Genomic DNA, 13,392 nt, shown 5'->3' on the forward strand with positions numbered 1-13,392 from the left:
CTCATAAACAGTCACCTGGGCCAACTCCCATCTGGCTGGTTTCTGGAGCGATCGCTCTCTGCTCACTGCCTGCCAGAGTGTCATTAGGAAGGTTTAATGGGTTTCCTCTCAGCTCTGGCAGGCTGTGGGGGGAGCCGGCGGGCTGGCTGCACCTCCAAGCAGAATCTTAACATCGCCTGCGGGGGCCACGAGGCAGGCAGCAGCCCGTCCCTCGTTTGCACCAACAATTTTGGGGGGTCCCGGAGGGCTCACCCCCCCACCCCCACCCCACTGAGACAGCAGAGCCTCTGGGACGGGGCAGGAAAGAGGGCGGGGCGGGGGGGAGGGTGTGGAGAGGGGGTGGGTTGAGACACCGCTGGGGAGTGTGATGTGTTTTCCTGGGTGGGGTTGGCAGGGAAATGGTCTTTGTGGCATTCTCTGTCACTTTGGGCGCGCGTGTGTGTGTGTGTGTGTGTGTGTGGCCATGTGACTCTAGTTATCCCTAGGTGTGTGTCCTGGGTGACACTGGGAGTCCCCCCAACTGGATGTGACCACTCCCCTCCGTGGACCTCCTCCTCCCTTTGTCCAAACAAAAGAATATGGCTGTTGAGTAAACGTGCCCGGAGTCGGCTCAGTGTCAGGCTGTGGCTCCCCTCACCTGCTGCACATTCCCACCCGCTGCCTCCTGCCTGCAGGTGGGGCTGTAAATCCCAGGCCTTCTGGGAACGACGGAGATGCATTCGTCCCTCCTGGCCCTTTAGTGGGGCATTTCCCCGCCCCAAATGCCCTGGGGACGGGGGTGGTTTCCTCTCCTGCCGCAGGCACCAGCTCGGGCTTCTGTGGCCACGCGGCAGGGCCGGAGTAGGTCACCTCAACTCGGGGTGACGCGGGCTCTGCCACGAGATGGGCCGCGAAGCTTCTCCAGGGTGGCCAGGCACACATCCAGAGGGGGAAAGCCAGAGTTGGCAGCAGCAGCCTAAGGCACACAGATCCTGGCCTGGTCTGGGGAGGAGGGGTACTCCTCTCCTGCCCTACCTTGGTCGGCACAAAAGCTACAAACAAGCGTCAGGAGTGCTGGGGCCTGCCTCTGTGTGTGACGCGGGGAGAGGGCGCTTAGGGCGCCGGGCGCTCTGGGCATCACTTGGAGGACAGGCGTACCGACGGGACCACCACCCACGGCCCGCCCAGTACTCTGTGCCGGGTTCCAGGTTTGTGTGTGTTTGGGACAGAGACTCAGCAGCCCTCAATCCCAACCTTACTTTGGGAGTTGGAGAGACCAATGAACTTCTGCCCGCCCCCACTGTGAGCTATCTGGGGGATTTGCCTCCAAATCAATGTATGGGGGCGGGGGCTCAGGGGACCTAAGTGTCCCAGCCCTGTGTTTTTTTTGTTTGTTTTTTTTTAAGCAGGTACAAAGCACCTCTCCGTGGGCTTATCTGGGAATCAGTTCTTTTTCAATGTCAAACTTGTCAATTTAAATGGAAATTAATTGCTTTTCTTGAAGATTTCTTTAAAAATTGGTTTTAAATGAGTGCATTAGGCAGTCCCATTTATTATTCATTGGTTTCATTCGCAGCATGGCCCTGTGTCCCGAGTTCCCGGAGATGGCAGCATGGAGCGGAGATGATTTAATCAGAGGTCATTAATTAGAGATGGGGGTGGGGGGCAGCTCCCAGAAGAGCGGTTTCGCCTCCTCCGTGGTCCCGGTGGGCTGGGATCTAGGCCTGTGGGGGCTCTTTGCGTAATATTCCTCCCTGGCTTCAGTGGGGGCCGTGTGGTGGGGCGAACGTGGGGTGGTGGTCAGCACAACCTTTGTTCCCCGATCACCCGCCCCAGAGGTGACTCTACCCTCTCCTGCAGTCTGTCTCACCTCGGCCACCAGGGGTCTGGCTAAAATAAAGCCCTCATCTGTTCTTTCCCTTCTGTGCACGCCACCCCCCAACACCTCCCCCGGCGCCCCCACCCTTAGTCACATTACCAAGGCTCCTAAGGAATGGGCCTCTGCGTCTCCGACCTCTTCAACTCCCTCTCATGCCCCTTCCTGCCTCCCATACTTTCTAGCTTTTCCCATCCTTCCCTCCAGGAGCTCTAGGCCCATGGCTACCCCAGCCCCCTCCAGGTAAATGGGCTCCAGGTGTGGGGTGTGGGTGTGTCGGCTGAAGGTACCCAGTGCGCCTTCAGGCTGTTTCTTTTTTTCAGTGAACTAGGAACAGGTGCAACTCATGTAAAATGATTTTGAAATCACAAAGCAAAAAGAGAAAAGGAAAAATACTATTGTGTCCCACTCTCTCATACCCAAATTCTTAAAAGCAGCCAAATTGTTAAAAAAAAAAAAAATCTCCCTCTCTCGCTCGCTCTCTCTCTCTCTCTCTCTCTCACACACACACACACACACACACACACACACATTTAAAAAGTTGCCAGATGGCTCAGTGATGCAAAACCAGTGATGGAGAATATTCATCTGAGGCCTGTTTTCATCTTTGTGATAGAATTCTCGGTTGTTTGAATCAAATTGCTTTGAAACAAATTGTTTTTGAACAAAGCAACTTTGGATGGGGGTCTCTTCGCCCGTCTTCCCAAAGGGCTCGCCCAGCCGTGCCCCCCTTCTGCCGCACCCCGAGGCTGGGCTTGGGACAGCTTGTGGCATGGGACACAGGGGGGCCCAGCTGGGATGGGTCTCCAGGCTGGGGCTGAGCCTCCCTCCACCTGGCCTCCTCTGCTCCGTCTGGACACACAGAGCAACGAAAGCGTCAAATGTCAAAGGTCCCGTTTATTCCAGCAACCCGGAAAGAACGAGCGTAAATAAAAAAAGAAACCGATCCATGCACTCAACTCTTAGTGGGGGGCAGGGAGGCGGGGCATGGAGTGAGGGAGTGGGGAAGGAGTGGGAAACAAGGAGGGAGGGGAAGAAGGAAGGGAGAGACAGAGAGGCAGACAGGGAAAGAACTGGAGAGTAGATCAATGAAAAGAGACGGACACTAATAAAAAGGCAGAAAGAGTGAAGGATCAAAATTCGAGACCAACAAAGGAGAAAAGACACAGACAGAATGCACTAAGAGAAACGGGGAGGCAGAGAACGAAAGCCCGGCCAAACGGGAGGGAGAGGAAAAAAAACGTACGGGACAGGGGAGAGCGAGGGCAGGACGGAGACAAAGAGTAAGGGACACGGGTGGGGCAGAAGGGCCCCGGCCCTCGTGTGGCAGCCTGAGCCACCGCGGCCCCTAGGGGTCCCCGGCGGTGCTGATGACGTGGAAGAGGGTGACGTTGTAGAGCACCTGGTGGCCGTTGTTCCAGGTGTAGAGGGCCCGCTCCCGGGGGTTGTAATCCAGCATGGAGATGTGGGAGTACTGGTTGTGGAAGGGCACGTCCGTGTACTCGTAACTGGACGTGTTGGTGAAGTAGGCGAAGTAGACCTTGGCCCCGGCCAGGTGGGAGTTGGTCACGTAGAGCACGCCACAGATCATGAAGGCCTCGCCAGCGCTGCGCTTGGGGTAGCCGGTGTCCCAGGACCGCACGACCTCGAGGGTGTGCGGGTCCAGCCGGCTGACCACGATGTTGCCCGCGTTCTGGTTGGTGGTGTAGACGGCCCAGAGCCCGCTCTCGTCCACCATGAAGTCCATGTCCGAGAAGCCGCCCCAGGAGTAGGGGAAGGTGTTGTTGTAGCCGGCCCCCGGGAGGCTCCTCTGCACCAGCACGGAGCGCGAGCGGAAGTGGTACTTGACCACCACGTTGCTCTGGTACTTGTTGTAGAACAGGGAGCCGTTGTATACCACGTGGCCCGTGCCCGCCCACGGCTGGGGCAGCAGGTGCTGGATAAAGTTCTGGCCTTTGATGAAGTCTCCCAGAGTGCGGAACTCCAAGACCCGCCGGCCCTTGTAGTAGCCATCCATGTACCAGACCTACGAGAGAGCCGCTGGTCGCTGCGGGACCACCACCAGGGACCCGAAGGCCCCAGCAACCACACGGGAACCACCCACGGTCATTAGGGATCAGCAGTCGCTGAGTGGCCATCAGTCAGCCGTGGGATGTCCGGTGACCCTTCATGACCCCTCAGAGCCCCAGTAGCGGGATCGTTCGGTCGGGACCCGCCACCGGTCTTAAGACAGACACCGAGTGGATGGTGTTTGCTACCTAAGGATCAGGGGAAGTTGCAGCCCCTGGTGACTCTCGGGGCCCAGGAATTCACCGGTCATCGGAGACGGGACGGTGAGCGGTTACCGGACAGCCCTCGGGTGATGAGGTCAGTTGCGCTCACTGCCGGTGGGCAACCCCTGTAGCCACAAGATGGCCCTCCCTGGGGCAGACTGCTGGGCTAATAAGCACTTTAAAACCCTTAATGCCAACGGCATCACGACCATTTTGAAGATAAGGAAATCGAGGCTCAGAGACCTTAAGGAACCTGCCCAAGATTCTCTAAGAATTGGTGGCAGCGGGATGCACATCCAAGTGTGATTCCCCATCCCAACTTCCTAACCCCTTGGTTGGACCTCATAATCCCTGGGAGGCCAGTGATCATCGTGAGGCACTGGCTGTTCACCACCTCTCATCCGGGACACTCAGTGGCCACCTCGTGACCAGTATCAGTCACTAGGGCAGTTAATGGATGGTTCCGGTTAATGGGTCAGAGGTGATAGGCAGTCGTGACCATGGGGACCACCAGAAGTCCAAAGGTCAACAGACTTGGCGATTTTCAGGGCTGGAAGGCCTTTGGTCACCTGATGGTTACGAGACAGTCAAGGGGAGGGTCAAGGGCCCCGGAGATCTTACGACACTTGAGGCTACAAGAGAAGAATTGGTGTGGAATTGCTGGGCACCTGTGGGTGGTCACAGGCTGTCTCCCCAGGCTCTGACCCCTGGGGTGGGCACAGTCACTCACCCGGCTGTCCGCACTGGGGGCCATCGTGTCAGTCATCCAGGAGCCGAAGCGGGATCCCATGGCCCGAACGGTGATAGGGTTACTGACCCCAGTCAGCTTCCCACAGCCTGGGAGGCAGGAACAGGGCCGATGAGGGTGGAGAATGGGAAGAGGCAGGGCAAGGACGGTGTGGTTCGATCAAACTGGGAAGAGCTGGGACCAGGGCTGAGGGAGGAGCCAGAAATCTGGTCCCAAGATGGAGTCAGGTTGAGGGTTAGAGACTGGAAGTCAAGAGTCAGGGCCATTTCCAGTTTCTGGGTCTATTTTGGGCCTTGAGTAGGGAAGTCAAAGGTCAAAGTTCAGAAGTTGGAGGTCAAAACCGTGTCCAGCTTCTGGGCACACGGTTGGCATTAGGGTTGGGCGTGCAAGTCAGGGGTCAAAGTCAAGGGTCAAGGCATACCCAGCTTCTGGGCGCAGGCATGGAGCCTGGCCTCCAGGGCCATCACCCGCCGCTGCAAGTCCTCGTAGCCGTAGGCGCCCATCTCCTCCTGGATGGCAGCAAGGCTGCTGGAGAGATTCCGTACTTCTTCCCGCAGGCGCACGATGGTCCGCGTGTCCGCCTTGTACTGCTCCAGGACTGAGCTCAGGGGCAGCAGCTCCGACATCCTGTCCTTCAGTTCCTGCCCGCCAACACGGAACCCTCACTGATCCTAGCCCCTGACCTTTGACCCAGGCCTGACCCCAACCTTTGACCCATAGCTTCACGCCTTATTTATTTTTTTTTTTTTTTGAGAGAGAGAGAGAGAGAGCTCACACGCATGAGCAGGGGAGCGACAGAGAGGAAAAGAGAGAGAATCCCAAGAAGGCTCTGTGCCATCAGCACAGAGCCCGATGCAGGGCTCGAACTCACAAAACGAGATCATGTCCTGAGCTGAGAGTCGGACACTTAACCGACTGAGCCACCCAGGCACCCCCTCACCCCTTATCTTTGATGCACCCCTAGCTCTTGACGTTTGGTCCCTACTAGACCCTAGATCCCAGCCTACCCTTGGTCCTCCTCAGACATGACTACTCTCAGAAGTAATGGGCGCTGATCCCAATTCTTTCCTCGGCTCCTGACCTGACCCAGAAGGACCTACCTGGAAGCTCTTGGCCGAGAGGGACCCATCGGCCGCCCGGAGTCGTGCGTCCAGGCTTCTCATGAGGGTCTCCATGCTGCGCACGTACTGGAGGTCACGGTACGTCCGCAGCTCAAGGACCTCCATGGACTGGGAGACGTTCTGGACCTAGGAGCTTGGGAGGGTTAGGGAGAGCCAGACTCCTGCCCTCCCCGCCCCCCTGAGATGCCACAGACCGGGCCTGACGGAGCCAGAGGCCAAACACCCAGCCAAAGGGCTCCCCTGCTCTTACCAGCAACCTCCCAATGACATGCCCAGGCGATCCGTCAGCTCCCACCTCTCTCCCCTGCCTCCCTGCCTCCCTGTCTCCCTGCTTGCACTGTGGCCCCCAGCAGTCAGTTCTTCACACGGCAGCCAGAGGCAGCTTTGCGAAAGGAACACGGGATCACCCTCCCCTGCAGGCCCTGCGGGCTGGTCCTCCCTCCTCCCCTGCCTCCTCTTCATGTCCTCCCACTGCGGCCACCAGCCCCCTTTCCTCTGACAGACTCGAAGCTCCAGCCCTCTGCCTCCTTCAGGTGGGGTCCTCACAGGCAGGCCCCGCGTCTAGCTTGTCCACAGCTAAATCACCGGGGCCCGGCGCTGGCCTAAACTAGATGCTCAGCAAGTACTTTCCAGCTTCCCTTGCCCCAGCCTCTCCTAACCCAGAGTGAGGACCCCCAGCTCCCACTTCTCCCTGCCTAAGGTGAACTCAGACGATCCTGGCTGCTTGTCACAACACACACTCTCCTGAACCCCTTGTTCACATGACACTTGGAAGGTCTCAGAAACCTAACGGCCTGACGCCCACCCCGACGCCACAGAACGTTTTTAGAGCCATCGTCAACAATCAGGGGATGCCACACGGATGTCCCAAACTGGCGGGGAGGGCAGTTCCGGTGTCGCGGGCAGGGCCAGGATCCTGCAGGGTTAGTGGCCGGGAGACTCCAGTGCTGACCAGGGTCTCTTCCGTTCTCTACGAAACCCTCAGCTTCCTCGTCTATAGGGTGATGACGAGAGGTAGCTGGTCCCTTTCAACATTGACATCGGAGCTGACTAGTGAGCAGTTCAGCTGGATACTATCAAGGGACAGCAGCCAGTCCCTAAAGGGCATCAGAGCATCCTGGGGGTGGGGGAGGTTGAATGGGGACTGTTTTATATCAGCCCCAATCACAAGGGGATGGAATCTTACATAAACCTCTTGGGGTTGGAGGGTGAGACCCCTCCCCAAGGGACACACAAGACACCTTTTAGCAGGCGAGTCTGGTGACTCGGATGCTGCCTCCCCACACAACGCTCAGCTTCGCCTCCAAAGAAGAAAATATCCACCTGGAGGGCAGCCGGGTTATCCACCAGCTCTGAACGATCTGGATGGCTGGATCTGTGCCCGGCTGACCTGGACGGGGGCCGAGGGCAGGGTGGGACCCGAGCGCTTTTCACGGTCTGCTCTTACCTTCCCCATCAGCTGCCGCAGCTCCCGGCTCCGGCCATCGCGGGAGCAGGTGCTCTGCGCGGGGATCACAGCCGTGCAGATGCATTTCCCGTCGGGCGCCTGGGCCGAGGTGTAGAGCTGCCAGCCCTCCTCCGGGCTCTGGAAGAGGGTCTGCAGGGAAGTCGGGGGGTCAGAGAGCAGGAGCCCGATAGGGGATTCCCCCGGCCCATGCTGGGGGAGAAAGGGGACCCAGGGAAACGACAGATGCCCTGGAATGTGCTGGACCACGTGCTGAGCGCCTGGTGCACGTGATCTCAATCCCTCCTCAAGGAAACCCATTTGCCAGATGATGAGACAGGTATGGGGAGGGGGGGCGGTTCAGGAACGCGGCAAGGAGTTGTGGGATTCGAGCCCTTCCACAAGACAGGAATTCATCCTCGCACACGTGTTCGCATACACACAGCACTGCCTCCATAACCGTCAGTGGGACGCAGACCCACTTGTACTGATCCCCAAACCTGGAGCTCCCTCTCTGCTTTCCCAGCCCACTGTGACACACGGACTCTGGGTATACTGTTGTCATCCCCACCCTCCACCCCTGCTCGAGAAGCCCAGATAAGGTAATGGCGAGAGGGCGACAGAATCCTCACAGAGACTTCCGAGCCCTTGAATAGAAGGCATCATTTCAGACTCCTAAATTAAACTTCAGGTTGGGGCGCCTGGGTGGCTCAGTCGGCTAAGCGTCTGACTTTAAGTTCAGGTCATGATCTCGCAGTTTCTGAGTTCAAGCCCCACGTCGGGCTCTGTGCTGACAGCTCAGAGCCTGGAGCCTCCTTCGGATTCGGTGTCTCCTCTCTCTTTCTTGCCCCTCCCCTGCTCCTGCTCTGTCTCTCTCTCTCTCTCTGTGTCTCAAAAACAAAATAAAAAAACGTTCAAAAAAATTTTTTTAAAAAACGGAAAAAAAATAAAAAATAAATTTCAGGTCAATTTAGGATGCTCATATAATTCAGGGATCAGGCACGGCTGCGTTTCCTGAGCCATGCTCCTTCAGAACACTAGCAATCTTTCCAGGCGTGCTCAGTGATCAAATAAATTTGTGCGTTGCTCCGTGAAACGTGTTCCTTTGATGCAGGACTTATCAGAGCCTTTGAAATGCTAATATGCTTCAGGGAACTACAAAATTTTCTACACTTATTAGAAAATACCTAGTGAGTGCCTATTTTATGCCTGGCATAGGGTCTGGGATAGGGCTAGGAAAAGAGGGGTAAAGAAAACATATCTGGCCCGTTGTCCATGGATGGAGGAAACAGACATCAAACATGAAAATCCACGGATACTTCTGGAACCATTCACTGCAGTCAATGCTCCAAAGAAAGTGCAGGGAGTAACGGGGGTCTTCGTCAGGCTGGGATTTCAGAGGAGGTACCTCAGAGAAGGGACATTCAGAGTGAGCCAGGGGAAAACGAAAGGACAGGGGACACTTTTGACACCACAAATTCAAATCAATATCCGGACGTGTTTGAGCAACAGCGTTCGAAAAGAAGTGAGTGATCACAGGATGGAACATGGTGGCCCCCAGATCAGGCCCCCTGGAGTTTCACCAGAACATACCAGACTTAGTCACAAGCCCCAATCTTTTTGTTTTCATCAGGGAAGTACGGTCTCCTTTGTTCGACCAAACACTTGTTAAGCTCCTACTGTGTGTCGGGCTCCATTCTGGATACTGAAAACACAGCAGTAAACAAAATGCCCAAACACAAAAGCTCTTCTAGGAGCTTACATTAGACAAAGACAGAAATAGGCAAGTAAATGCCAAATATTTAAAGGGTGATGAGTGCCACACAGGGAATCTGCAACGTCAGGGTGGCTCCAACAACGTGTCATTTGAGTCAAGACCTGAAGCCGGCGAGGGATGAGCCATGCAGGTATCTCAGGAAGGAGGTTCCAGGCAGAGATAAGAACAAGTGCAAAGGCCCTGAGGCACGGCCACGCCTGGTAGCTTCGGGGCACACGGAAAAGGCTGGCGTGGCTGAAGCAGAGTGTGAAGGGTGGTGAGTAGGGGGGTGAGAGCAGGGAGGGGGCAGGACCGCATCTTCAGGACCTGTGGGTTGGCAGGGAAGACTTTGGTTTTTCCTCTGAGTGAGGTGGGAGCCACAGAGGGTTCTGAACGAGAAGGGATGTCACCTGACTCAGGTGTTCACAGACACAGGTGGTTGGGGGGGGCGGTTGCTGGGGACAGATGGGGGGGGGGCAGGGCAGAAGACCAGGGCAAATGAGACTGCATCGGTCCCAGCGAACAAGGATGGGTGTGGTAGCCGGAGAGGTGGGAAATGAAAGACTGTGGTCCTATCCAGGATGCGTTCCTACATACCCGGAAAAAGTCCTCATAAAACCCCAGTGTTTTACAGAGAAACAAAGCCTCACAATAATTGTTCATTTGGACAGCGGTTAACTGATCGCCCCGCAGAAGCTGTTCCCACGAGCCGTAGCAGAGATAAGCCAGACCGTGAGTTACGAGCAATCTTGGAGACACCAGCTAATAGCCCACCTTTTTCTCTCCCACTCGGTGAAGTCTTTTTTTTTTTTAAGCTTATTGTAAAGTGAGCGACTGATGTAACTGTACAGATGAGCCTGACTCCCCCACTAATTTATAAGAAAAGTAAGCCATTCATAAACGCCATCTGAAATGATTGTAATTAGATATTCTTTGTGCCTTATTTATGTACACGCTTTTTGAAGTTGGGGGGGTCCCCCTTTTTGAATGTTTATTTAGTTTTAAATTTTTTAAATGTTAATTTATTTTTTAAGGGAGAGACAGAGAGCAGGCAGGGGAGGGGCAGAGAGAGAGGGAGACACAGAATCCGAAGCGGGCTCCAGGCTCCGAGCTGTCAGCACAGAGCCCGACGCGGGGCTCGAACCCACGAACCACGAGATCATGACCTGACCCAAAGTCAGATGCTTAAGCGACTGAGCCACCCAGGCGCCCCTGGGGGGAATCCCCCTTTTTAACAGTCCACGCCTCCCCCATGGAGCAGTGAAGTCACCCAGCCTTCCTTGCATGCAGGTATGATTGCGGGGGCGGGGGGGGGGGGCGGGAAACCAACACTCAAGCCTCCCAGGCCTTAACTGCAGAAACACCAGAATCCCCCACTGCAAAGGCTTCCTCTGTATGTAAGTCCCAGCCTGCTCTGCCTTTGCACTGGGCAAGCCCCTCCCACCCAGCAGTCCCCAACGAGGCCACACATAGGAGCCAGTGATAGAGACCAGTAGCCCTCTGGCCTGTCCCGTAGGAGAGCTCTGAGGTGCATGCCGCAGGCAGCTTTCCAGGGCTGTGTCCCAGGTGCCCACGGGGACACCCTGTTCCTTAGCTCACCCTGCACGGGAGTCCTTCACTTCCTCCTCACTTCTCCTACTGGTTCCTCCCGGCATCACCCCCCAGGTGGATACTTAACGCTCAACTCCTCCCCACCAGCTCTGCTTCTGCAGGGAGCCTGACCTAGGACCGGAAGGGCGGTCCAAGAACACCTTGCCCCTTGGTTCCAGAAGAATGTGAAACTAGCCTTGTCTCCTTTCATGACAAGTCTAGTTCTTTACAATGAAACAAGAAAAGAAAGGAAGGAAGGAAGGAAGGAAGGACGAACTTGAGACTAAGCACCCCCATCCATGTTCCCCTGGCTCTGATCCCCAAGCCATTTGGACAACACCCCCCTCCTAAGATTCTCATTCGTGCAGAGACAAAGCAGCCGGTTCAACATAATTAACATCTCCTTTCTGCAATTCCTAGTGTGTCCTTTGAAGCAAACAAGCCATTTTCTCTCAACATATGAAATATTGAATTCTAAAAGAGAAGCAAGATTTAAGTGGCAAGGAGGGAAGGCCTCCACGGCTTTCCTAAAATAATTGTCTGCGCTGGACGCATCTCGCTGAAATGTTCTCTGCAGCAATGTAATTAAATGCCTGAGGCTCGGCTGCCAAATCTCCGCACAGCAGAGACCCGGACTTTTGCCTGGCGGGTTCAAGTTCAAATACGCAGTCAAGTTCATGTCCCCGGGACCCACTGGAGTCCTGGAAGGCTCCTTGTTTGAGAGTCCGCATGCCAGCTCTCTCAGACTAGGTTTAGCTCAGAACCCCGTCATGAACTTGTGGAGGGCACAGTTGTAGGGGTAGAGAAGGGCCTGCCCTAAGAAAAATGCTTATAACAGCAGGTGTGCGAGCCCAGGAACCGTCCAGGTACAGAAACCTCCAGTCAGGCGGCCTGTCTCACCACTGCGGGGGCAAATGTACTGGAGAAGCCAGCTGCTCTCTTGGCCGAGCTGCTGGTACTGAGTTTAATATTCCTGCTAATGGGCTCTAAGCGGGTAAGCTATGCGCTCAAGTAGCCGCTTCTCAAATCGTCTTTTCTGGCTGCGATTTTTTCAAATACTTTCACCAAGGATGCTGCGCCCCAATTAAAGCAGCAGTCCCCCGTGACAGGTCCAGGATTGACACGCAGGAAAAATTCCTCTCGCTGTCACACCCTGGCTCATCATCGCGGCCTACGGCTCTGCCACTTACATCTTGGTTCAAAAACAATTCCTGGCTCTTCCAGGGGCGGAAGGATCGCTTGCAGGATCCCGGGCCAGCCATCCGTGGAGCACTGGCTACCGGGGTTTACCCAACAGGAACAGAGCTAGCGGCTGCCTCTTAATAAGACAAGGATATTATTGCATTTGAGGCTGGGTAATTTAATCAGGAGGCAGAAGTGGCTTGGGGCATATATATTTATTTGTACCCTGCCTTGTTCCAGAGAGGGACTGCAAGTGGTTTACGAGGGTATGTAAACCACCACACGATAGCTCCAATTAGATAGGAGAGTAGGAATTAGATGTTTCTGGAGGGCCGTCTGCCAATCCAGAGCGACAGCCTCCAGGTTTCTCCTTGTGTATTTAACCCAGCCAATCCGAGTCTAAGAATTTGGCCCAGGGAAACCATGTGGACAAGCACGTGACTGCTGCAACGATGCTCATTAAAGCGCTGTTTAAAATTGGACCCCTAGAATTTTCTCCCTGCAGTTCTTTGACGGCAGGGGGCTTGATTTCAAAACGTAAGGTGTATGCGCAGGAGGGAATACTATGCAGCCGTGAAAATAGGAGATCAGCGGGGATTTTTATCGTCATCTTCAGATTGATTTTATCTTCTAAGTTTCCTACAGTGAGCACATATTGGTCTTGGAAAGATTTTTCAACCTCCTCCCCCCCACCCCACCCCCCTTTTTTTTTTTTTTTGCAACGGAGACGAGGAAGAAAGAGAAAAGTGGGGAGGTAGACAGAGCCAAAAATTAGGCTAAGAAAAACTCATCCCTTTAAAACCCGAACAGCCAGCATATGGTCAAGCCATAAATTTGGCTCTAGGTTCCTTAGCAGCCAGCTCAAAAAGGGAAAGCTGGTCATTTATGCGGTTCCCAGTGTCCTGAAACAAAAGCACACCAGCTGCTTAGCAGCGAGCTTAACTATTTTCGGTCCCAAGAACAGGCAAGGATCTCTCCCACGATCCTCCCAAAAAGGAGTCCCTGTGATGGCACCAGGATCTTTCCAGACAACATTCTTACACTGGGGAGGAGCGGGGGGTGGGGGGGGGGGGGTGGGGGAAGGGGGGGTGGGAAAAATAGGTGAAGGGATTAAGAGGCACAAACTTGCAGTTTTAAAATAAATAAGTCACAGGGATGAAAAGTACAGCACAGGGAATGTAGTCAATATATTGTAACAACGTTGGACGGGGACAGATGGGGACTACACTTCTCGGGGTGAGCATTGCATAATGTATAGAATCATCAGATCGCTTTGTTGTGCACCTGAAACTAATATCACATTGCATATTTTTCCAGTTAAAAAACCTCACGACAGGGGCGCCCGGCTGGCTCAGTCCATGGAGCATGCAACTTTTGATCTCGGGGTTGTGAGTTCGAGCTCCGTGTTGGGTGTAGAGATTAC

At 54.9% G+C, this 13,392-nt stretch overlaps 1 protein-coding gene across 2 annotated transcripts in view; it reads right to left on the bottom strand.

The window, feature by feature from the left end:
- Positions 1–2,732: 2,732 nt before the first annotated feature.
- Positions 2,733–13,392, bottom strand: part of OLFM2 (olfactomedin 2) — a 59,942-nt gene continuing 49,282 nt past the window's right edge. For both annotated transcript variants that reach the window (XM_047848969.1, XM_047848968.1), the window contains exons 2-6: positions 7,445–7,594; positions 5,977–6,123; positions 5,298–5,517; positions 4,859–4,965; positions 2,733–3,881 (exon numbers count right to left, since the gene is read on the bottom strand). In XM_047848969.1, coding sequence (XP_047704925.1) covers positions 3,204–3,881; positions 4,859–4,965; positions 5,298–5,517; positions 5,977–6,123; positions 7,445–7,594 — 1,302 coding nt within the window. In that variant the 3' untranslated portion in view covers positions 2,733–3,203. The remainder of the gene's footprint in view (positions 3,882–4,858; positions 4,966–5,297; positions 5,518–5,976; positions 6,124–7,444; positions 7,595–13,392) is intronic.

Source organism: Prionailurus viverrinus, chromosome A2, assembly GCF_022837055.1.
Source record: "Prionailurus viverrinus isolate Anna chromosome A2, UM_Priviv_1.0, whole genome shotgun sequence".
NCBI classification, from domain to species: Eukaryota; Metazoa; Chordata; class Mammalia; order Carnivora; family Felidae; genus Prionailurus; species Prionailurus viverrinus.